The sequence below is a fragment of the Leucoraja erinacea genome, chromosome 14, assembly GCF_028641065.1.
Source record: "Leucoraja erinacea ecotype New England chromosome 14, Leri_hhj_1, whole genome shotgun sequence".
Classification (NCBI taxonomy): domain Eukaryota; kingdom Metazoa; phylum Chordata; class Chondrichthyes; order Rajiformes; family Rajidae; genus Leucoraja; species Leucoraja erinaceus.
Window position 1 is genome coordinate 49,574,389 of NC_073390.1, and position 23,307 is coordinate 49,597,695.

The window sequence follows — 23,307 nt, forward strand, 5'->3', positions numbered from 1 at the left end:
TAGTCCCACTTGCCTGCGCTTGGCCCATAACCCTCTAAACCTGTCCTATCCATGTACCTGTCCAAATGGTTCTTAAACGATGGAATAGTCCCAGCCTCAACTACTTCCTCTGGCAGCTTGTTCTATACACCCACAATCCTTTGTGTGAAAGAGTTACCCCTTGGATTCCTATTAAATCTTTTCCCTTTCACCTTGAACCCATGTCCTGTCCTGTGTCCTCTGGTCCCCTACTCTGGGTAAAAGACTCTGTGCATTTAAGTTGAACAACAAATTACAAATTTAAAACATTCTTAAGTCATTGTTAATTTTGGAATAGTATTTTATAAATTCTGCATAAAACCACACACACCGCATCCTGTGTCTATCACAGTTCTCTGTCTGCTATTTGTGCTCTGACTAGTGGTTAAAGGTATACTTCCACATTTGGACGAGTAAACTCTATTTACTTGCTCACTTATCTTTGACAACTATTTTTCACGATACAGTTAAGTGAAGTTGTTGGAGAATTTCATTTACATGGTCTCGTGTATGAAAAATCTCAGACGCATACATATCGTTAACTCGAAACAAAGAAAGAGATTTTGGAATGTTTTCTTTGCAAGACCGAACCTTTTCAACATAGGTAGAACATAGGGTATAGAAACGTACAGCACATGAACAGGCTCTTTGGCTGACAATATCTGTGTCAAACATGTTGCCACGACCATCTCTTATCTTGTAGGGTCATAGAATCATACTTTTGATGGCAATCTGTTCGACGATGTTGAGCTTGGCGGTGGTAAGGCCTTCAACATTGAGCTGCAGTAGCGCTAAACCTCGACAGTTGGCGGCATTTAACGGTGCCGCCTGGCCGGGGGAGGCATGGCTTTTAGCGGTTTGCAGACGCGGTAAAGACATTGGTTTTGCTTTGTGGGCTTATGAGCCTGTAAGCTACTTGTGGAGGAGGCAGCATAGAGGCCGCCTGGGTCAAGACGAGATGGAGAGACCCGTGGAAGTCAGCGGAACCATCTAGGCTACACCATTACATCAATCACCCCATGGACGTCCCTGGACGGACGAAAGGAAGAGGAGGAGCCAGAGGGCTGACGGGGAGCGGGCAAGGGGAGGAGACAGCAAGGGCTAACGGAAATTGGAGAAGTCAATGTTCATGCCGCTGGGGTGCAGACTGCCCAAGCGGAATATGATTTGCTGCTCCTCCAATTTCCGGTGGTGCTCACTCTGGCCATGGAGGAGGCCCAGGACAGAAAGATCGGGTTCGGAACGGGAGGGGGAGTTGAAGTGCTGAGCCACAGGGCGATCAGGTCGGTTAATGTGGACAGAGCGGAGGTGTTCGGTGAAACAATCGCCAAGCCTACGCTTGGTCTCACCGATGTAGATTAGCTGACATCCAGAGCAGTGGATGCAATAGATGAGGTTGGAGGAGGTGCAGGTGAACCTCTGTCGCACCTGGAACGACTGCTTGGGTCCTTGAATGGAGTCGAGGGAGGAGGTAAAGCGACAAGTGTAGCATCTCCTTCGGTTGCAAGGGAAAGTGCCCGGGGAGGGGGTGGTCCGGGTGGGAAGGGAAGAATTAACAGGGGAGTTACGGAGGGAGGGGTCTTTGCGGAGAGCAGACAGGGAGGGAGTTGGGAAGATGTGGCGAGTGGTGGGGTCACGTTGGAGGTGGCGAAAATGATGGAGGACTATTTGTTGTATGTGACGGCTAGTGGGGTGGAAGGTGAGGATTAGGGGGACTCTGCCCTTGTTCCGAGTGGGGGGATGGGGAGAGAGAGCAGTGTTGCGGGTTATTGAAGAGACCCTGGTGAGAGCCTCATCTATAGTAGGGGAGGGGAACCCCCGTTCCCTGAAGAATGAGGACATTTCCGATGCCCTGGTGTGAACACCTCATACTTCTGTTACTACTTTCAGGTTGTTATGGACTTGGACCCCAAGATCCATCTGTATATCAATGTTAAGGGCCATTCTATTTAATTGTACATTTTCCCCTTATATTTGACCACCTCACACTTGCTCGGTTTAAACTCAATCTGCCATTTCTCCACCCATTTCTCTTGCTGATCTCTATCCCACTGTATGCCTTGACAGTTCATGACCCCAGCAATCTTGGTGTCTTCTGCAAACTTACTAACCGACCTGTCTACCTTTACCTCCAGGTCATTTATATACAATCACAATCAGCAGAGTTCCCAGCACAGCTCCCAAGGGAACTTCACTGGTTCCGGACCTCCAGCCTGAATATTGTCCTTCCACCACAACCTTCCGTCTTTATCAGGGAGCCAGTTCTGAATCCATACGACCAAGTTCACTGTGGTAGACCATGGATTTTGTCACAGGTCTGAGGCATTGACCTTCAAATTCCATTTCCCGCAATGGAATTGAGTCTACTGATTGTTTTGAACTATGTATAAATTGGTCTGGATTATATCTGTGTTTATCCAGGGAAAGTCAGTGTTGATGACAAGGCGATCGATATTTTCTCATCCCAAATTTTTCTTGAGAAGCTGGTGACCTGCCCAGCCATACCACAGACGTGATGCTTGTTAAAGAAACATAGAAACATAGAAAATAGGTACAGGAGTAGGCCATTCGGCCCTTCGAGCCTGCACCGCCATTCAATATGATCATGGCTGATCATCCAACTCGGTATCCTGTACCTGCCTTCTCTCCATACCCCCTGATCCCTTTAGCCACAAGGGCCACATCTAACTCCCTAAATATAGTCAATGAACTGGCCTCAACTACCTTCTGAGAGTTCCAGAGATTCTCCACTCTCTGTGTGAAAAATGTTTTTCTCATCTTGGTCCTAAAGGATTTCCCCCTTATCCTTAAACTGTGACCCCTTGTCCTGGACTTCCCCTGGACAATCTTCCTGCATCTAGCCTGTCCAACCCCTTAAGAATTTAGTAAGTTTCTATAAGATCCCCCCTCAATCTTCTAAATTCTAGCGAGTACAAACCTAAGTCTATCCAGTATTTCATCATATGAAAGTCCTGCCATCCCAGGAATCAGTCTGGTGAACCTTCTCTGTACTCCCTCGATGGCAAGAATGTCTTTCCTCAGATTTGGAGACCAAAACTGTACACAATACTCCAGGTATGGTCTCACCAATACCCTGTACAACTGCAGTAGAACCTCCCTGCTCCTATATGCAAAGCCTTTTGCTATGAGTGTTAACATACCATTCGCTTTCTTCACTGCCTGCTGCACCTCCATGCCTACTTTCAATGACTGGTGTACCATGACACCCAGGTCTCGTTGCATCTCCCCTTTTCCTAATCGGCCACCATTTAGATAATAGTCTACTTTCCTGTTTTTGCCACCAAAGTGGATAACCTCACATTTATCCCCATTATACTGCATCTGCCATGCATTTGCCCACTCACCCAGCCTATCCATGTCACCTTGCAGCCTCCTAGCATCCTCCTCACAGCTAACACTGCCACCCAGCTTCGTGTCATCTGCAAACTTGGAGATGTTACCTTCAATTCCCTCGTCCAAATCATTAATATATATTGTAAATAGCTGGGGTCCTAGCACTGAGCCTTGCGGTACCCAACTAGTCACTGCCTGCCATTGTGAAAAGGACCCGTTTACTCCTACTCTTTGCTTCCTGTTTGCTAGCCAGTTCTCTATCCACATCAATACTGAACCCCCAATACCGTGTGCTTTAAGTTTGTATATGAATCTCTAAATAACTAAAGAAGTTATTTCAGAGCTGTTAGGTTGGTGGCTTCAGGGGTTGCGGACCAGCAATGATGAGGGATCAAGACTAGGATAGTCTGTAACTTGGAGTGTAACTTGCAGATTTGTTCTAGTTCATCTGGTTGCTGGTTTAAGAAGTGTTTGACAAATATGTGTATTGTACCCTGGAGCTATGGTATGTCCGTGATAGGAGCAGCAAACATTTTAGCTGCTGGATGGAGTAGCTGTTATGTGGATTGCAATTTTCTAGATGTTATCACCTTCTTGAGAGTCGAGGCTTCAATCACCAGATCAAATGGAGCGGAATCCATCTTACTCTGCGTTATTGATGCTAGAAATGCTTTGGAGAAAATGGAGATGAACCACCTATCACAGAATAGTCAATTTTCTACCTGCTAGAGTGGCCTGGGAATGGCCCAGTTGATTTTCTGATCAAATGCCACCTCCAGGGTGTGGGGGAATTAGTCCAACGCAATGCATTTGAATGTCAAGATTTGGTAGTTGCTTTCTCTATTTCTGGAAGTGGCCATTTAGAGCAGCGAGTGACTTATGTGAGGCAGAATGAATAAAAGTTCTCCGCGCTGATATTTAATATTTGATGACCCAAAAGTATTGCCAAATCTCTTTCTTTCTTTCAGTCACCACAGCAATACAACATTGTAATTACAGATGCCATACATGCTGTACTCCAAACCCACAAAATATGTTCTCATTACTACAATACAGAATTTAGTTTGATCTGAATTTACAGTCCTATAAAACCATGTAAAACATTTCTCATGCAAGACACCTATAAAGTCGATGCTTGTTGCAGTGTTCAGTTTTAGGTGATGTGATGCAGACAAAGAAACACTAGAAAATGTTCAATATAATATGTCTTTGTGGCCAGTGGACGCCAGTGTTATGTTGGTCTGCCTATTATTTTTTAATTCTGTTGGGTGCCAATTTCTTTTATCAATGAACATGGAGACTTATTCAGATTTTATGTTCATAGATTTTCTTTTAAGAATGAGTGTAAAAATAGTTACAAACGTGGTAATTTGAGATCATGATCACATTACATTATTCCTCAAAAAAAAATCTTATCACCATTGAAATGTTGTCCAGCTAACTGCATGTCCTATTTAAATTCATAACACATAACCTCTTTACATTTTAATCTCTAGTTATTGAAGGTCATTTTACAAAATTAAAGATTTAAGGTGCAGCAACATTTCAAACAGAGGCAGATAGATAATAAATTGATTTATCTTTCAACAGCAGTTAAATCTGTAAAATGTGTGAAAACACGTGAGACTATAAAAGAAGGCAGGTTGCACAAAGATGTTGTTTTTATCGGAAAATGGTGAAAAGCATCTTTTCATCCCTAATTGACAGATGCTTTTGAGAAAAATTCTATTCTTACAAATATGTCAGTTTACTTGATCCTCAGGCAGAATGGTATAAAACGGAGCACTAACTGTAAGTACTTGGTCGAATAGATACACAGTAATATTCCAAAGATGATGTGTTCATAGATGCACAGAGTTGATAGTCAGTCAGCCAATGTTTTTGATTTCACAGGAAGTATAGCTGGCAGCATCTTTCTTTTGTTAGATCTAATAGTCCACTGATCACCGGAGCATGCTAAGTAGGCACAAAGCCTGGCCAGTTATATCCCTGTTTCGGTTTTGTACAATGAGTTAAAGTCAAATGCAGCCTGAGGAAGATTTGCAATTCAGTTACCATCTACGCTATAATGCCCTAATGGAAAATAATATCCAGGTTGAAAACTAAGCTGATGTCAAGTTGTTCTTGTAACAGTAGAATCAAGGAACTACAGATGCTGGTTTACAAAGGAAAGACATCGAATGCTGGAGTAACTCAGCAGGTTAGGCAGCAACCTTGGAGAACATGGACAGGGTGACTTTTCAGGATGGACCGAAGGATCCCTACCCATAAAAAATCTCAGGGAGATCTCTAGCAGCTGCAGCACATCACTTATCCATGTTCTCCGGGGATGTTGCCTGACCCGCTGAGTTACTCCAGGATGTTGTGTCTTTCCTTGTTCATGTAGCCAAATGTCTCTGGAGTTTAGAAGGATGAGAGGATATCTCATTGAAACATATAAGATTGCTAAGGGATTGGACACGCTAGAGGCAGGAAAGATGTTCCCGATGTTGGGGGAGTCCAGCACCAGGGGCCACAGTTTAAGAATAAAGAGTAAGCCATTTAGAACAGAGACGAGGAAACACTTTTTCTCACAGAGAGTGGTGAGTCTGTGGAATTCTCTGCCTCAGAGGGCGGTGGAGGCAGGTTCTCTGGATGCCTTCAAGAGAGAGCTAGATAGGGCTTTTAAAAATAGCTGAGTCAGGGGATATGGGGAGAAGGCAGGAACGGGGATGATCAGCCATGATCACATTGAATGGCGGTGGTGGCTCGAAGGGTCAAATGGCCTACTCCTGCACCTATTGTCTATTGTCAATGTTGCCAAACATCCAAAATAAATCCCTCATTCACTTCTGCGAATAACCTGGCAAAGGCAAAAAATAATTCTTGCTATGTTCTTTGAACTTCAGGCAGAACAGTGGTGTAGCTGATAGGCCTGGTGCCTCACAGCGCCACAGGCCCAGGCTCAATTCCGACATTGCGTGCTGTCTGTGTGGAGTTTGCACATTCATGCGTGGGTTTCCTCCGGGTGCTCTGGATTCCCCCCACATTCCAAAGACATACCAATGTGGAAGTCTCTGTTAAAATGCCTTTACTGTGTCAGGAGTGGATGAGAAAGTGGGTTAACATAGAACTAGTTTGGTCGAGTGATCTATAGTCGGTGTGGACTCATTCTATCAAAGGTAGACACAAAATGCTAGAGAAACTCAGGCAGCATCTTTCTTAAACATCTTCGTCGTCCTATCAAACTGTTTTATGAAACAAATAGGAATTATGAAATATGAATTATGAATCTTGCCATAGAGGGAATGCCGAGAAGGTTCACCAGACTGATTCCTGGGATGTCAGGACTTTCCTAGGAAGAAAGACTGGATAGACTCGGCTTGTACTCGCTAGAATTTAGAAGATTGAGGGGGGAACTTATAGAAACTTACAAAATTCTTGGGGTTGGCCAGGCTAGATGCAGGGAAGATTGTTCCCGATGTTGGGGAAGTCCAGAACAAGGGGTCACAGTTTAAGGATAAGGGGGAAATCTTTTAGGACCGAGATGAGAAAAACATTTTTCACACAGAGAGTGGTGAATCTGTGGAATTCTCTGCCACAGAAGGTAGTTGAGGCCAGTTCATTGGCTATATTTAAGAGGGAGTTAGATGTGGCCCTTGTTGCTAAAGGGATCAGGGGGTGTGGAGAGAAGGCGGGTACAGGATACCGAGTTGGATGATCAGCCATGATCATATTGAATGGTGGTGCAGGCTCGAAGGGCCAAATGGCCTACTCCTGCACCTATTTTCTATGTTTCTATGTTTCTAAAGGTCTTTGTTGATAGTTAAGAAGCAGGAAGTGGAAATTGTGTCCATGTCTGAAGTACATGGCATGTAAGTATGTAATCAAGTTACATGAGTGTGTGTGTGTGTGTGTGTGTGTGTGTGTGTGTATGTGTGTGTGTGTGAAGTAATTACATCACAACCTGTATGATGTATGTACGTATGGTGATATTGTTTGCTTGCAGTAAAGTATACCCACATGTTCTGAAGCTGTTGCCATCTCCTTGAGATTTTTATGGGTAAAACAATAGAAAGATAATTCTATAGTTTTAATTCAAGCAGAAAGCCCTCTACCATTCTCCCAAGTAGATTAATGAATGGCCAATAAATCCTGGCCTTACTAGTGGAGTTCATGTCCTGAAAACTGAATAGTTTATAAAATCACCGCCAAATACACCTCCGTTTCCAAATGGCATGATAAAATTGTACTGAGGGAAGATCTTTGCATCAGGTAACCAATGATCACAGCATGGGATGCTCAGAGAGGGCAGCTCATTTGATGAAACCTTCAATTTTAAGTTCGGTCATTGCTGGCAATACAAATTGGTAATCGTCTATCTGAAGATGTTATTGCATGTATTGATGTGGTGTTGATGCCAATGATCGGTACGTTAGCAGCGTAGGGTTTTGTGAGTATTCATTCAAATACAAGCAACATAGTCTTTTGAAACGTTGTGTTCAGTTTTGGAAGTGAGAAGAGCTCAAGTCTGTTAGCTGGTATTGATCATTTGTGGGATGTTGTCCATAAAATCGGATAATAAGTACATTTAAAATACACTTGAGTTAATGTGAAGCAAAAATGAGTGAGATTGTTATTAGAGAGGTGCATTCAGATTCAATGCACTAAGATGTTCACACATTTTCGAGTTGTGTGAGTTTTCAGTATTTAAATGCAGATGGATTAACACTTTTTATATCTTTCTTTCTCTAAGCAAGAAAAGCCTAAAATCGTTGAACCACTGGATTATGAGGCAGTGATTGAAGATCTTGAGGGCCAAATTCAGGATCACCCTCTCAAAGACATCTTGCTCTTTCCAGACAACGATTTCTCTGTAAGTTGAGGTTTTACACTTGAAAAGATTTTGTTCGCCTGGCTTTTTAGTCACTGTAAATAAGTTTTTTTTTAAACGTTAGGTTTTGTGGTACAAGCAATGTAAAACAGTACTCAATTCCTGTAAAAATGGATTCACTGTTGTATTAATGCAAGGTTCTTGACTTTGCATCAATAACCGTGCATAGTTTTTTGAAACTTTTCGAATATCATATAGACAATAGGTGCAGGAGAAAGGCTTTTGGCCCTTCGAGCGTTTAGCATCCGAGCATTCAATGTAGATCTGGGATGTAATGTTAAAATTGTACAAGGCATTGGTCTCCCCAATCCCTGGAGTCCGCTACAATTTTAAGAGCCCTATTTGAAAGTATCCAGAGAACCTGCTTCCACCGCCCTCTGAGGCAGAGAATTCCACAGACTCACAACTCTCTGTGTGAAAAAGATATATGTTGTCTTTAGCCATATTCTTACTAATAATGCATTGACCCGTAGACTTTTTTGTCTTTTCTGTATCACAGTAACAACTTGTAAGGACCACTATTTTTTCTAATATGATGATTAGATATGGTGGGCTGCAGTGAAAGTACATTCTGAGTACTAAAGACTGTCCTGTGCATATGAAGCTGTATTACTGCAGGTGTGCAATAAAGCTCTGAAACACAGACTAACGGCCACATTAAACAAACAACTTGACTTGTATTTTCTAATGTGGCCATTGCAGATGCAGTAGCTGTACTGTTATCTCTCCCGAAGATAGGCACAGAGAGCTGTAGTAACTCAGCTGGTCAGGCAACATCTCTAGAGACAGGGAATGGGTAACATATTGGATCGGAACCCTTCTTCAGACTGAAAGTAGGGGTGGGGGGGGGGGGGGGGGGGGGGGGGGGTGGCAGGGGCAACTACAGGTTAGCAGAAGACCCAAAAACCTGAGAAAAGAATGGGTGACATTTTGGATCAGAATTCTTTTAGGAGGTCTGGCCTTCTCCTATCTCCAGTCCCCCCCCCCCCCTCCCCCAACATCAGTCTGAAGAAGAGTTCTGACCCGAAATGTCACCAATTTCTGTTCTACAGAGATGCTGCCTGAGTTACGCCAGCACTGTGTCTGTCTTCTGTATAAACCCGCATTTGCAGTTCATTCCCACGCCAGTTTTCTTTCCGCTTCCCATCATCCAGGGATACAAGCAGTCCATCCCAATGAAGCAGCAATTTACCGTTTTGCCATTCAGTGCTTGCAATCTGCCATCTCTACATTGGACAAAGCAAATGCAGGCTGAGTAACAGCAGAACACCTTTTGTCAATCTGCCACGGTGACTCTGAGCTTCCAATCGCCTATACCTAAAGCAAGTGTGTCATCTAAACTAACACACCATCAACTAAACTCAACACCTGAACAATCTTACTCTCTACCCAATCATAGTGATTCTCTTTGCTCTTTCCATCTTTCCATCAGCACACTAGCCCACTTCCCCAACCCCCATATCTCCAACTTAAAACATGCTCGTTTTCCTCCTTTTTCATTTCTGATGAAGGATCATGGAATCAAAACATTAACTCTGCTTCATCCCTGCACGCGGCAGAATGAATAACAACTTACACGCAGGATGCCTGGATCACGAGAGAGAGTTTTACTACCCAACATTCCCTGCTTATATGCAACACCAACTCATTAACATTTACATGAATATGCATGAATACATTACACTGCTCTCCTTTTTTAAGTATAAAATCTAAGTACAGTTACAATTTTGTTGTTTTGATACTTGATTTAAGCCAGTATATATGAAATCTTAAATGATAAACATAATATATTTATTTTACATATTTACACATTTTCATTTTACTTAGTGAGTTACTTAACTTACAAACCTAATCTGACTACTGGTTTGTGGATCCTGCCTGATCATCTAACAGTAACAGGTGTAACAGGTTTAGGTGTTGACTCAATTGTAGGCTTGTTTGGCTCTGTTTTAGTACCCTTACTTTGACCAGAGGAATCTGTTTCTTTGTCTGAAATAACTGAACTTTGTGTTTCAATCACAGTTGGTTCTTCCAGCTTACTTTCAGATAAAGATTCGGGGATTAGGACTTCATGCTCAGTTTTTGGTTCATCTTTGGCTGGAATCATTTGATCAACATGAACACTTTTGATCCTATCTCCAAATTCAAATAAATATCTTTTTGTTCCACACACTTCCACTATTTTCCCAACATCCCATTTGTCTCGACTGGACTTGTTGGGAGGACTGTGGGAGTCAAAATGGCGTTTCTGACTTAACTGTTTTTGCTCAACTCTCAGGCCCAAATTGGGTTGAACTAGACTTAGGCGTATTCATAGCCTTCTCTTCATCAACAGTTCTGCAGGTATGTAGTATGTAGATTGAGTTCTCACTTCCCACGTCAGAGTTCGCATGGGGCAACCGGGATAACGTAGCTGCAACTATGTCGCACTTGGAGCTTCTGTACTCCACCTTGTAGTCAAACTGAGATAGCAAAATTGCCAGCGCTGCATCCTTGATGCCGCCATGAAAGGTATAGCTGACTTGGTACCAAGTTTCACTAGTAGTGGCTTGTGATCAGTCACTAGGGTGAATGGTCTGCCGAGAAGAAACTGATGAAATTTCTTGATTCCGAACACGATGCTGAGCGCTTACTTTTCTATCTGTGCATAATTGCGTTCACTCGGTGATAGGGTGCGGGATGCAAAAGCAATAGGCTTTTACTGTCCGTCATTCAATATGTGGGAGATCACTGCACCTACACCATAACTTGAAGCATGCAAGCAAGTTTCATCTCGCGTGTCGTATCGTAGTGAACAAGAAGTTTGCCACTTGTCAAGTTTTCCTTGCAGATGTCATATGCACGTTGCTGTTCCTTTCCCCACATCCATTTTGCATCTTTTTGTAGCAGATGATGTAGTGGCTTTAGCACAGTTGCTAAATCTGGAAGGAGTTGTGCGTGGAACTGCACCATCCCAAGGAATGATCGTAGCTCTGACACATTGATGGGTTTTGGAGCATTCACTATTGCTTCCACTTTCGCCTTCACAGGGTGAAGTCCGCTGGCATCTACTTTGAGTCCAAGGTAGACCACCTCTGACTGCGCAAATGCACATTTACTTTGTCACAGTTTGACATTGTGGCAGTTCAGTCGTGTGAGAACTTGCTCGAGGATTTCCAGATGTTCTACCATGCCCTCTGTGAGTATCAGTAGATCATCCTGGTTGCACACACAGTGCGGAATGCCTTGTAATATTTGGTCCATGACAGACTGAAAAATCTTCGGGGAGGATTTCACACCATAGGGCAGTTTTGTATATGAATACAAGCCCTTATGTATGTTGATAGTCAAGTACTGCTGACTTTCCTTGTCGACATTGAGTTGGGCGTAAGCGTGAGACAAATCCGGTTTAGTGAAGACTTTTGCTCCGCTAAGTTCTGCGTACAGATCTTGTGGGGTTGGTAACGGATATCAGATTCAGATTCAATTTTATTGTACCCCATATTGTTCGTCATCAACAGCTTGGTTGACTGTGACTTTGTAGCCACCACATAGTCAAACAGTTCTGTCGGCCTTGCGTACGGCCACAATTGGCATTGCCCAGTTATTCTGGTCTGTCTTCACGAGTACTCCATTCCGCTCAAACCTGCCAAGTTCTTTCTCCACTTGTTGCTTTAGTGCACATGGTACAGGTCTCGGTCGACAATACACAGGTCTCACATCTTGCTTAAAGGGCCTGTCCCACTTTCACGACCTAATTCACGACCTCTGCCGAGTTTGCCCTTGACTCACACTCGCAGCATGGTCGTCACGAGGGCGTAGGAGATCGTAGGTAGGTCATGATGCTAGTCATAGGTACACGTGGCATCAAGTAGGTTGGGGCATTTTTCAACATAATGAAAAATATTCACAAGCAAACAAGGTTGTGAAAGTGAGACAGGCCCTTAAGTCGAATGTGTGCAGAGTACCCCGTTATTCCCGTGTAACCCCGTTATTCCCGTGCAACCCCGTTATTCCCGTGTAACCCCGTTATTCCCGTGCAACCATGTTATTCCCGTGTAACCCCGTTATTCCCGTGCAACCATGTTATTCCCGTGTAACCCCGTTATTCCCGTGTAACCCCGTTATTCCCGTGTAACCCCGTTATTCCCGTGTAACCCTGTTATTCCCGTGCAACCCCGTTATTCCCGTGCAACCCCGTTATTCCCGTGTAACCCTGTTATTCCCGTGCAACCCCGTTATTCCCGTGTAACCCCGTTATTCCCGTGTAACCCGTTATTCCCGTGCAACCCCGTTATTCCCGTGTAACCCCTTTATTCCCGTGCAACCCCGTTATTCCCGTGCAACCCCGTTATTCCCGTGTAACCCCGTTATTCCCGTGCAACCCCGTTATTCCCGTGTAACCCCTTTATTCCCGTGCAACCCCGTTATTCCCGTGCAACCCCGTTATTCCCGTGTAACCCCGTTATTCCCGTGCAACCCCGTTATTCCCGTGTTCCCGTGTCAGCACAAATGTTTATGACGTTTTCAAGACGTGATTTGGACAAATTGACGCTGACAATGTTCTTCCAGTCAAACTCTATTCTGCTCAGCCAATCCCTTCCAAGGAGGGTTGGTTTATTTCTGTAGCTGCCCACTATGATGGGCAGTGTTACTGACTGACCATTGTGCTGGACTTTACAGTTCCTTTGTCCACATGGCTGCAAAACTTCACTGGAGTAGGTTCTCAGCTTGACCTTACTGTCAAACAATGGTATCTGTGGGAACTTGGTTTCATACAGGTCTCTGCTCATGACCGAACAATCTGCTGCCGTGTCAATACACATATCGATTAACTGTTCATTAATCAATAGTTTGGTTTGAAAGTCCTTGCCTTGACTGGTAGTAGGCTTAACGATGTTGGTTGCATAAATGGTGTACAACCCAAGTTAATTTCCATCTGGGTTCACCTCCAAATTATGAACTCCTTTCTTGTCGCTAGTTTCCCGCAGATTGTTGGTTTCCTGTTTTAAGCTTGGCTCGACATGCTGAGGCGATATGGCCTTTCGTCTGGGAGTTATAACACTTGGCCATTTTGAACGGACAAAATTGGGATGAGTGATTACCGTTGCAACGATAACAACTGGCTGAACTTGGCTCCCCGCCATACTTGGTTTTGGTTTAGTGCCTCTTGGTTTGGCCATAGCCACTGCCTTGCGACTGTAAACGGCCACTGCAGTCCGTGGTGGACAAAACTAACCAGCATTCTTTGATGACATCTCCATTGTGGTAACAATATTGCATGCTTTCTCGAATGTGAGATCTGGAGTGTTCATCAGTTTGGACTGAATTTGTTCATCCACTAGACCACAAACAATCTGTCACGTAGTGCTCGTCCAAGACAGGTTCCAGAGTTACAGTGTAAACTTAAGTTTTTCAAGGCAACAATGTACTCATTGATTGTCTCATTCTGCTTCCGGTTTCTAGTGCCAAATTTATAGCTTTCTGCAATTTCCAGAGGCTTTGGGTTGAAGTGCTCCTCCAACTTCTTCATAATGTCTTTGAATCGCACGTCTTTTGCCTTTATGGGTGCAAGAAGATTCACGAGTGTGCCGTACACTTCAGGACCGATCTCCGTGAGCAGAATCACTTTCACGTGTTCGCACACAGCCTTATTTGTTTCAGTCACTATCTCTCCTTCACCACTAAACTTCATTATATTATTTGCTGCGAAAAACATTTTTGCTCTCTCCATATAGGAGCTGAACGGCTCTCTACTCTTGTCAAACGTGCCAAGGTTTCCGATGTAGCCCGTGGATGCTGCCATCATGTCCTTCTCTTTTTTTTAAAAGTCTGTTCAAAAACCCCCGAATTCCTGTCTGTTCTGTTGTAAAGGGCCTAACCCACGAGCATGCGACTGCATGCGTCCAGCGCGGCCAAACCGGAAGCGGGCGCCGCGCGGAGGTCGAGTGATCCCGTACGAGTTGACGTGATGTTCGAGCGAAGTCCGCGGGAAGTTTTCACTAGGCGTACACCGTCAAGACACTGCGTACGGCGTTGAAACGGTGCGTACGCCCATTGAGGCGGTGCGTACGGCCTCAAAGCGGCAGCGGGCCGGCAGGCCGTTGCCGCGCGGAATTTTTGAACAGCGTCAGTTTTTCTGAGCCCCGCGCGATGTCGGGACCAGCGCCGCAGAACTCCATACGGCTCCGGCGATCAAAGTGGGACCGGCCCCGCGAGACCGTACGGCTCAAGCGACCACGTTAGGTCGCGCTTGCCGCATGGAGTTGCATGCTCGTGGGCCAGGCCCTTAACATCTCGCCTAAAACTTTATCTGCACACAGGCTATTCAGCTTGAGGGAATTCGTCTAAAATGTTATACAATCCCAAGGAAAGGAATTTGAGGAGTGAATGGGAATGAGGTATTGCGACATTGGACCAGCCATGATTGTATTGAATGGTAGAGCAAGCTTGAAGGGTTGAATGGCCTCATCTTGCCTCATCCTCATCCTATTTTGTTTTTCTGCTTTTTACATTTCTAAAGATATTATTAAGACCAACGAAATTCAGGTTCATGTTTCCCTCAGTTGCTAAGAGGTCCGTGGATAGATGGAGTTTTTTTAATTGCATGGTATTGGGTTTTTATGAAGTATTTTTACTGGGAATGTTGGATCCCTGTCTACCATACCTTATCCTTGGGAGGAAGACAACATGTGGCTGAAACCCAACAAGAAATTAAGGTCCAGATTTGGAGATCCATGGAGATTTCTTAAAATCCAGTGACTGCATGTGATGATTTGAATTGCAAGTGATGTGTGCACAAGCACTTCTATCTTGCACGAGCTACAAATTAACTCGGAACATAAATTTGGACACACAATGTAGCCAGACATTCAGATTTAATTTCCTCTGGGTCCCAGTCCCCAAAGCTGGCCATAAATCTGCAAATAAAAGATCAGCAAGTATCCGGAATACATGCCACTGACATCCACAGAGGGACGGAGCTGTCTAAAATGTGCAAAGATCCTTGGCACACTTACGTCCTTGTCTGGAAGAAAAGAAAAGCAAATGTTAAAAATAATAGTGAAGATATGGCTCAAGTTTTTAAAAAGCAACTTTTTTTATCCTTTGTCCTACCTACTCTTTAGATATATGCAGTGTAAAACATGCCTGCATTATTTCCAAACACCTGTATTAGTTACGGAGACTAAAATGTAGCAATTATAATGACATTTGAGATTCATGATTTAACCATTGATGGACCCCAGGGGTGTGATGTAACTGGGCATTGGTTGGGGGAACTCAGAAAGAACACCAGTGAGCATTTGTTTCTTAGAAATAAGTCTTATGATAGCACACTCAATGTTTGAATCCAACACTTTGCTGATGTTTGTGCGTAGGCTGATAGGATAATAACTGGCCGGATTGGATTAATCTGGCTTTTTGTGACATGCCATACTTATGCATTTTCTCTCATTGTTGGGTACGTGCCAGCGTTTCTCCATCGCTGTGGAGAAACAGATTGACTGGACCTGCGGCAAGGTCTAAGAGAATGCATTTCCAATACAATAGTCGGGATGCTCTTGGGTTTCTCTCAGCTACAGGTGGAATTAATTGCACTGACAGTGGCTTCCCTTATCATGTATCTATACACTGTGAAAGGATCGATTGTAACCATGTATTGTCTTTCTGCTGACTGGTTAGCATGCAACAACAGCTTTTCACTGTACCTCATGACAATAAACCACACTGAAACTACTGGGAGGTTGAGATGGATGAGCATTTTGGCATTTCTGCTCAGGCTGCTCACAAACACAAATGTCCTGGTATTTGCACTTATATGCTAGACTCAGCCAGCATTTAGGAAGGAAGGGAATGTTCACGAAGAATGTTCCTCCTCATTCCTTTTGTTGTTTAACCGCCCACTGTCACAAGTAGTCAGATGTGTTGGATGTGCAGAGAGTTTGAGCTGATTTGTTGGTTGTGGAATTGTTTGGTTTGGTCTCGGCCTTCACCATTGGTACCAAGTAGGTAGTCTAGTGTTAACTTCCACAAGCTGGCACCTTGCCCCTTCTGGCATACGGCTTTGCATTCTTCATCGAACTGTGGTTTCTCTCTTGGCTTAATGGTGATGAACGTATGAGGGGTGTGCCAAGCCCTATGTTACTGACCATGGTAGAATGCAGTTCTGTTGCTCCTGACAGCCTGTGCCATTTCCTGAATACCCAGCAACCCGCTGCTGGATCAGTTATGAGTCTGTCCATATAACCATATAACCATATAACAATTACAGCACGGAAACAGGCCATCTCGGCCCTACAAGTCCGTGCCGAACAACTTTTTTTCCCTTAGTCCCACCTGCCTGCACTCATACCATAACCCTCCATTCCCTTCTCATCCATATGCCTATCCAATTTATTTTTAAACGATACCAATGAACCTGTCTCCACCACTTCCACTGAAAGCTCATTCCACACCGCTACCACTCTCTGAGTAAAGAAGTTCCCCCTCATATTACCCCTAAACTTCTGTCCCTTAATTCTGAAGTCATGTCCTCTCGTTTGAATCTTCCCTATTCTCAAAGGGAAAAGCTTGTCCACATCAACTCTGTCTATCCCTCGCATCATTTTAAAGACCTCTATCAAGTCCCCCTATGTCCCCCCCTGTCCGGTCTACAATGATGGTAGTTCCACACAGAATTATGGAGCACATCAACAAGATAGAAACCTGTCCCCACAGGTTTCTATCTGCTACCAAGAACACAAGGATCCATGACATTCAGATTACCGAGGACAACATCAGGATGCTTTTTCCCTTATTGATATTTTCTTCACCTGTGATGATGACAAATATGTAACAACAAACATTTTAGCGGGAAGGATTGCAGAGTTTCAACTTGATTGTCTTTGTTGAATTCAGGGCGATGTTCCTTACTGATATGACCCATCTGAATTTTCTTGTTTGCTTTATCGTTGGCTGGTATAAGTTTAGTTTAGTGAGGTGGCATGGAAACAGACCCTTCGGCCCACTGAGTCCGCCCTGACCAACGATCTCCCGTACACTAGTTCTATCTTATCCCAGTTTCGCATCCTACATCCTGGGGGAACATTTTTACAGAAACCGATTAACCTTCAAACCTGCACGTGGCTGGAATGTCGGATCCGGACCACCCGAAGAAAAGCCACGTGTTCACGGGGAGAACGTACAAACTTTGTACAGTCAGCGCCCATAGTCGGGATCGAACCTGGGTCTCCGCCGCTGTAAGGCAGCAGCTCTACCGCTGCGCCATTGTGCCATCGATGTGCGGTCTTACATTAGCCCAGCCATATACTTGAATGGCCTGTAGTTCATTTCAAAGGGCAGCTGGAAATCATCCATTTTACAGTGGATCTGAGGTGTCACATAGGATGGCAGATGACCTCTGAAAGTATCAGCGAAGGAGATGACTGCAACGCTTTTATTCCCTGTTTCGTAGTTGATACAAATAAACATGATGACTGGCACTCCATTAAAACTTTGACTCTGAGTAAAATGTAATAACTGTAATAATGTAATAATGCAAATGTAGTAACCCTGGTAATCTTCCAGCAAGATTGAAAGTAATGCATTTATATAGTGCTTTTCACATCTATTTTCAGATATCTCAAAGCAGTTTATAGCCATTGAGGTACAATTGGCGCCTGTCATTGTTCTACCGTCAGAAATGCAACAACAAATTTGTGTCTAACAGGCTCTTAAAGAAGTAGCGTGGCAATGAACAAAACATCAGTTTTAGTAATGCAGTTTGAGGATAAATACTTTTAGATGATTCTTTCATTTTCTTTTGATTGTTAAAACAAAATGTATTTCAGGCCAGCAACTTATTGCCCAAACATAACTCACTCCTGAAACCTCCTCTTCACAATTCTCCATCTGACCAAGCCTTTAGCTGCTCTTATTCCCCAAAAGACTCTCGCTCGCTCACCCACTCACCCACTCACTCCTCCTCCCTCTCCCTCCGTCACTCACTCACACACTCACTCACTCACTCACTCACTCACACTCACTCACTCACTCACTCACTCACTCACTCACTCACTCACTCACTCACTCACTCACTCACTCACTCACACACTCACTCACACACTCACTCACTCACACACTCACTCACACACACACACTCACTCACTCACTCACACACTCACTCACACACACACTCACACACTCACTCACTCACTCACTCACACACTCACACACTCACACACTCACACACTCACTCACTCACTCACACACTCACTCACACTCACTCACTCACACACTCACTCACACACTCACTCACACACTCACTCACACACTCACACACTCACACACTCACACACTCACTCACTCACTCACACACACACTCACACACTCACACACTCACACACTCACACACTCACTCACTCACACACTCACTCACACACTCACACACACACACTCACTCACACACTCACTCACACACACACTCACACACACACTCACTCACACACTCACTCACTCACACACTCACACACACACACACACACACACACACACTCACTCACACACTCACTCACACACTCACTCACTCACACACTCACTCACACACTCACTCACACATGCACACACTCACTCACACACACTCACACAATCACACTCACATTGGCTCACTCACTCACATTCACACTCACACACACTCTTTCTCACAGACATACTCTCGCACACGCTCTCACACACATGCTTGCGCACACGCAAAAAATCCAGATGACGTCAGTACACAATATCTGCTTATTTTCATCTGGGTGAATAGCGGTGGATACTACACCATCTAAATGCATGTTACTGCGTCACCTTCCTTAACTTCTTGTTCAAATAATAAAATGATCCTCATATCCTGGCTTAGAAGGGATTAAAAATAAATCATTATAATGAAAGGCAAAGTATTTATAATGCAGCATGAGGAATTTATATTTTGAAATATGTGTTTATGGAAACATACAAATTTCAGATTTAATAAAATAATGAGGGGATTTTCTGTGGAGCTTTAGGTCTGTCATTTATGTATGGAAAATCCTTAATGCCTGCTTCCGGCAATCACAGGAATACCTAAAAATGTTGTCAGATACATTTCGATAGACATTTGACGGAGAGCTGTGTTTTGTAAAATTGGGCCACATTGTGTCTGTTTTGCATTCACATTCATATTCCACCCTGATAGATTTTATTATTGTTTGATTTTTTTTATTTCCCATGGTAAGCTATCAAACTTGTATTTTAAAAACTAAAGAAAATAATTTAGTTTAGTTTAGTATGGGCTTCATTTTAGGTTTTTATCATAGATCAAAATTCTTAAGGGGTTGGACAGGCTAGATGCAGGATGATTGCTCCCGATGTTGGGGAAATCCAGGACAAGGGGCCACAGCTTAAGGATAAGGGGGAAATCCTTTAAAACCGAGATGAGAAGAACTTTTTTCACACAGAGAGTGGTGAATCTCTGGAACTCTCTGCCACAGATGGTAGACGAGGCCAGTTCATTGGCTATATTTAAGAGGGAGTTAGATGTGGCCCTTGTGGCTAAGGGGATCAGGGGGTATGGAGAGAAGGCAGGTACAGGATACTGAGTTGGATGATCAGCCATGATCATATTGAATGGCGGTGCAGGCTCAAAGGGCCGAATGGCCTACTCCTGCACCTAATTTCTATGTTTCTATGTTTCTATCAGAGATACAGAGTGGAAACAGGCCCTTCGCCCCACCGAGTCTGCGCCGACCAGCGATCCCCGCACACAAACACAATTACCTGTACTACACACTAGGGACAATTTACCGATTAACCTACAAACCTGCATGTCTTTGGAGTGTGGGACGAAACCGGAGCATGCAGAGAAAACCCACGTGGTCACAGGAAGAACGTACAAACTCTGTACAGACAGCACCCGTAGTCAGGATTGAACCCGGGTCTCGGGCACTGTAAGACAGCAACTCTACCGCTGCGCCACCATTCCACTCCATAATGTATCACAACAATTTATATATAGAGAGAGAAAGATAGCGTGGATACACAAGGGAGTACTTTCATTAGATGGTGTAACACAGCTCGTACAATGGCAACATTTCAGTAAAGGGCCTGTCCCACTTCCACGAACTAATCCACGACCTTTTTTACTCGTGGACATTTTTTAGCAGGCTAGAAAAAACGCCCCGACCCACTTGATGCCACGAGTACCTACAACTAGCATCAGGGCCTGCTACGACCTACCCAAAACCTCCTACGACCTCGTGACGACCATGCTGCGAGTATGAGTCAAGGGCAAACCCAGCAGAGGTCGTGAAAGTGGGACAGGGCGTTAAACCTGTGAATGGTATAATAGCAGATAATGGTGACCACCAATTTAGGCAGCAAATGTTTCGAAAGAAAGAAAGTTAACATTTGAGATTAATGACCTATTATTATTTTGATTGTAATATTTAATAAAGAAGGAAGAAATAAAATACCGAACCTCTTAGCCAAACATCATTGGTAGTGAAAATGGTGGGACCTTTAATGAAGGATGTAATAATAATATCCAGCAAGGAATATTAGGATTGTACAAAGCCAGTATGAAGATAGAAAAGGGCGATTGAAAGGGAAACTGAACCACCCTATCACCAACCAGAGAGCGATCCTCACCTGCAATCTACCTCATTGGAGACCCTCAGACCATCTTTCACCAGCCCTTACTAGACTTAACCTTGCACTAAACGTTATTCCCTTTCATCCTGTATCTGTACACTGTGGACGGCCTGATTGTAATCATGTATAGTCTGTAGCGCGCAACAGAAAAGCTCTTCGCTGTACCTCAGTGCACGTGACAATAAACTAAACAAAACCAAAGATTATACAGAGTGTCCGCTGGAATTCTGTGAGGATTGACAAGTAAGAATAGAACAGGGGAAAATATAGATTCATTGATTTAGATTTTCAGAAGGTTTTGGATATTCCGAAGCGCAACAGAGTTGGAGCAGGTGGAACAGGGTGTAATCCACCCGCATGGATAGAGAACTGGTTAACGGACAGAAGGCAAAGAATGAGAATAAAGTGCCTCTTTTACATTGTTAAGGGCCTGTCCCACCAGCATGCGACTGCATGCGGCGAGCGCGACCTAACGTGGTCGCTTCGCGGGGCCGGTCCCACTTCGATCGCCGGAGCCATATGGAGTTGTGCGGGGCTGGTCCCGACATCGCGCGGGGCTCCGAAAATCTGACACTGTCCAAAAATTCCGAGCGGCAACGGCCTGCCGGCCCGCAGCCGCATTGAGGCCGTACGCTGCGCCTCGACGGGCGTACGCAGCGTCTCAACGGTGTACGTGGTGTCGTGATGCCGTATGCAGCATCTTGACGGTGTACGCCTAGCATGTGGCGTTACGCGATTACATCATCGCCCCGCGTGCCGTTGACCCGATGCCGTGCGACGTACAAATTCAGTCGGCCCGCCTCCCGCCCAGCTGATTGGTGAGTATGATGTCGGGACCAGCCCCGCACAACTCCACACGCCTCCGTGGTTGGAAGTGGGACTGGCCCCGCGAGGCCGTACGCCTCAAGCCACCACGTTTGGTCGCGCTAGACACATGCAATCACACGCTGGTGGGACAGGCCCTTTAGGCTGTGTCTTTTGAGATAACACAGATGTTGGTACTTTGTTTCCAATTATTGACAATCTATATTAATGATTTGGCTGAGGGGACAGAATATCATATTTGCAAGCATGCTGATGATCCAAAACTGGATGGGATTGTGAGTATAGAGGAAGATGTAAAGAGACAACAAGGAACTGCAGACAGCAGCAAGTGACTGGGATGAAACATGGATTATCTAGTGGGAACATGTAAAATCATCCACTGGCAATAGATTGGAAAATCTTGATTATATAAGTCATGGAAACCTATGATGCACATACACTCAGCAATCAGGAAAGCAAATGGAATATTGGCCTTTATTATGGGACGATTTGAATACACTGTTAAAGATGTCTTCCTACAATTTAATTGTGTGTCTTAATCCTGCTTTGGAGAGGGTGCAGTGATGATTCTCCCTGAATGGTTATAAAGAGGGCTTGTTGGCTGTGGAAATATTGCATAGGCTGAGCCTATATTCCCCAGGTCTAGATGAATGAGGGGTGATCTCATTTAAACGTACAACATTATTGTAAAAGAAGATGCAGAGAGGATGTTTCTCCTGGGAGAGACAAAATGAGGATTCCAGAACAAGGGATCACAGGTTCTGTTCAAGGGGCAGGAATGAGGTAAAAATAAATGTCTTTACTCAGAGGGTGAAGAATCTATGGAATTCTCAATATCAGAGGGCAGTCGAGTCTCTGTCACTTGAGTTTATTAAGAGCAGAGATCAATAGATCTGTGAAGATAGAAACAAAATGCTGGAGTAACTCAGCGGGACAGGCAGCAGCTCTGGAGAGACGGAGTGGGTGACGTTTCGGGTCGAGACCCTTCTTCAGACCCCTCTTCTCGTCCTGATGCCAACTGACCAACATTTTCTGTTTTATTTCAGGATTTTAGCGTCTGAGATTTTCTTTAGCTTTTGAAATCAAAACATTGGAACGATAACAATGTCACTGAAAAAATAAAACAAGCATTCACTGTGACTTCATTCAGTTTATTTCCATTTACCTGTTTCGGATGAACAGCTCATGGTCAAATTGCAAAGGACACTAAAGCACTGAATGCCCAAATGGATTAAATTTTTTTTGGGAACGATTCCAGGCATCACGATATCGCACCATATATTCCACTGTGCCTTAGGGGGCAGAAAATGAAGCAGAAAGTCTCCTGATCCCTGCTGGTTATTCTTTGTGTTGGCTGTGGGAGATATGCATGGTAGGCTGAGCCTATAAATTCTGTTAAACGATACAAAATATTTTGCAGAGAGGATGTTTCTCCTGGGAGAGAGGGCTTTTCTGTGAGATATGTGCCTAGGCATCACAGGTTTGTTCAAGGGGCAGGAATGAGGTAAAAAGAAATGTCTTTACTCAGAGGGTGAAGAATCTATGGAATTCTCAATATCAGAGGGCAGTCGAGTCTCTGTCACTTGAGTTTATTAAGAGCAGAGATCAAT

At 44.2% G+C, this 23,307-nt stretch overlaps 1 protein-coding gene across 2 annotated transcripts in view; it reads left to right on the forward strand.

Moving 5' to 3' along the window:
- The window catches only part of dock10 (dedicator of cytokinesis 10), a 249,531-nt gene that overhangs the window by 109,847 nt on the left and 116,377 nt on the right, over positions 1-23,307 (forward strand). For both annotated transcript variants that reach the window (XM_055646386.1, XM_055646387.1), the window contains exon 2: positions 8,108-8,227. In XM_055646386.1, coding sequence (XP_055502361.1) covers positions 8,108-8,227 — 120 coding nt within the window. The remainder of the gene's footprint in view (positions 1-8,107; positions 8,228-23,307) is intronic.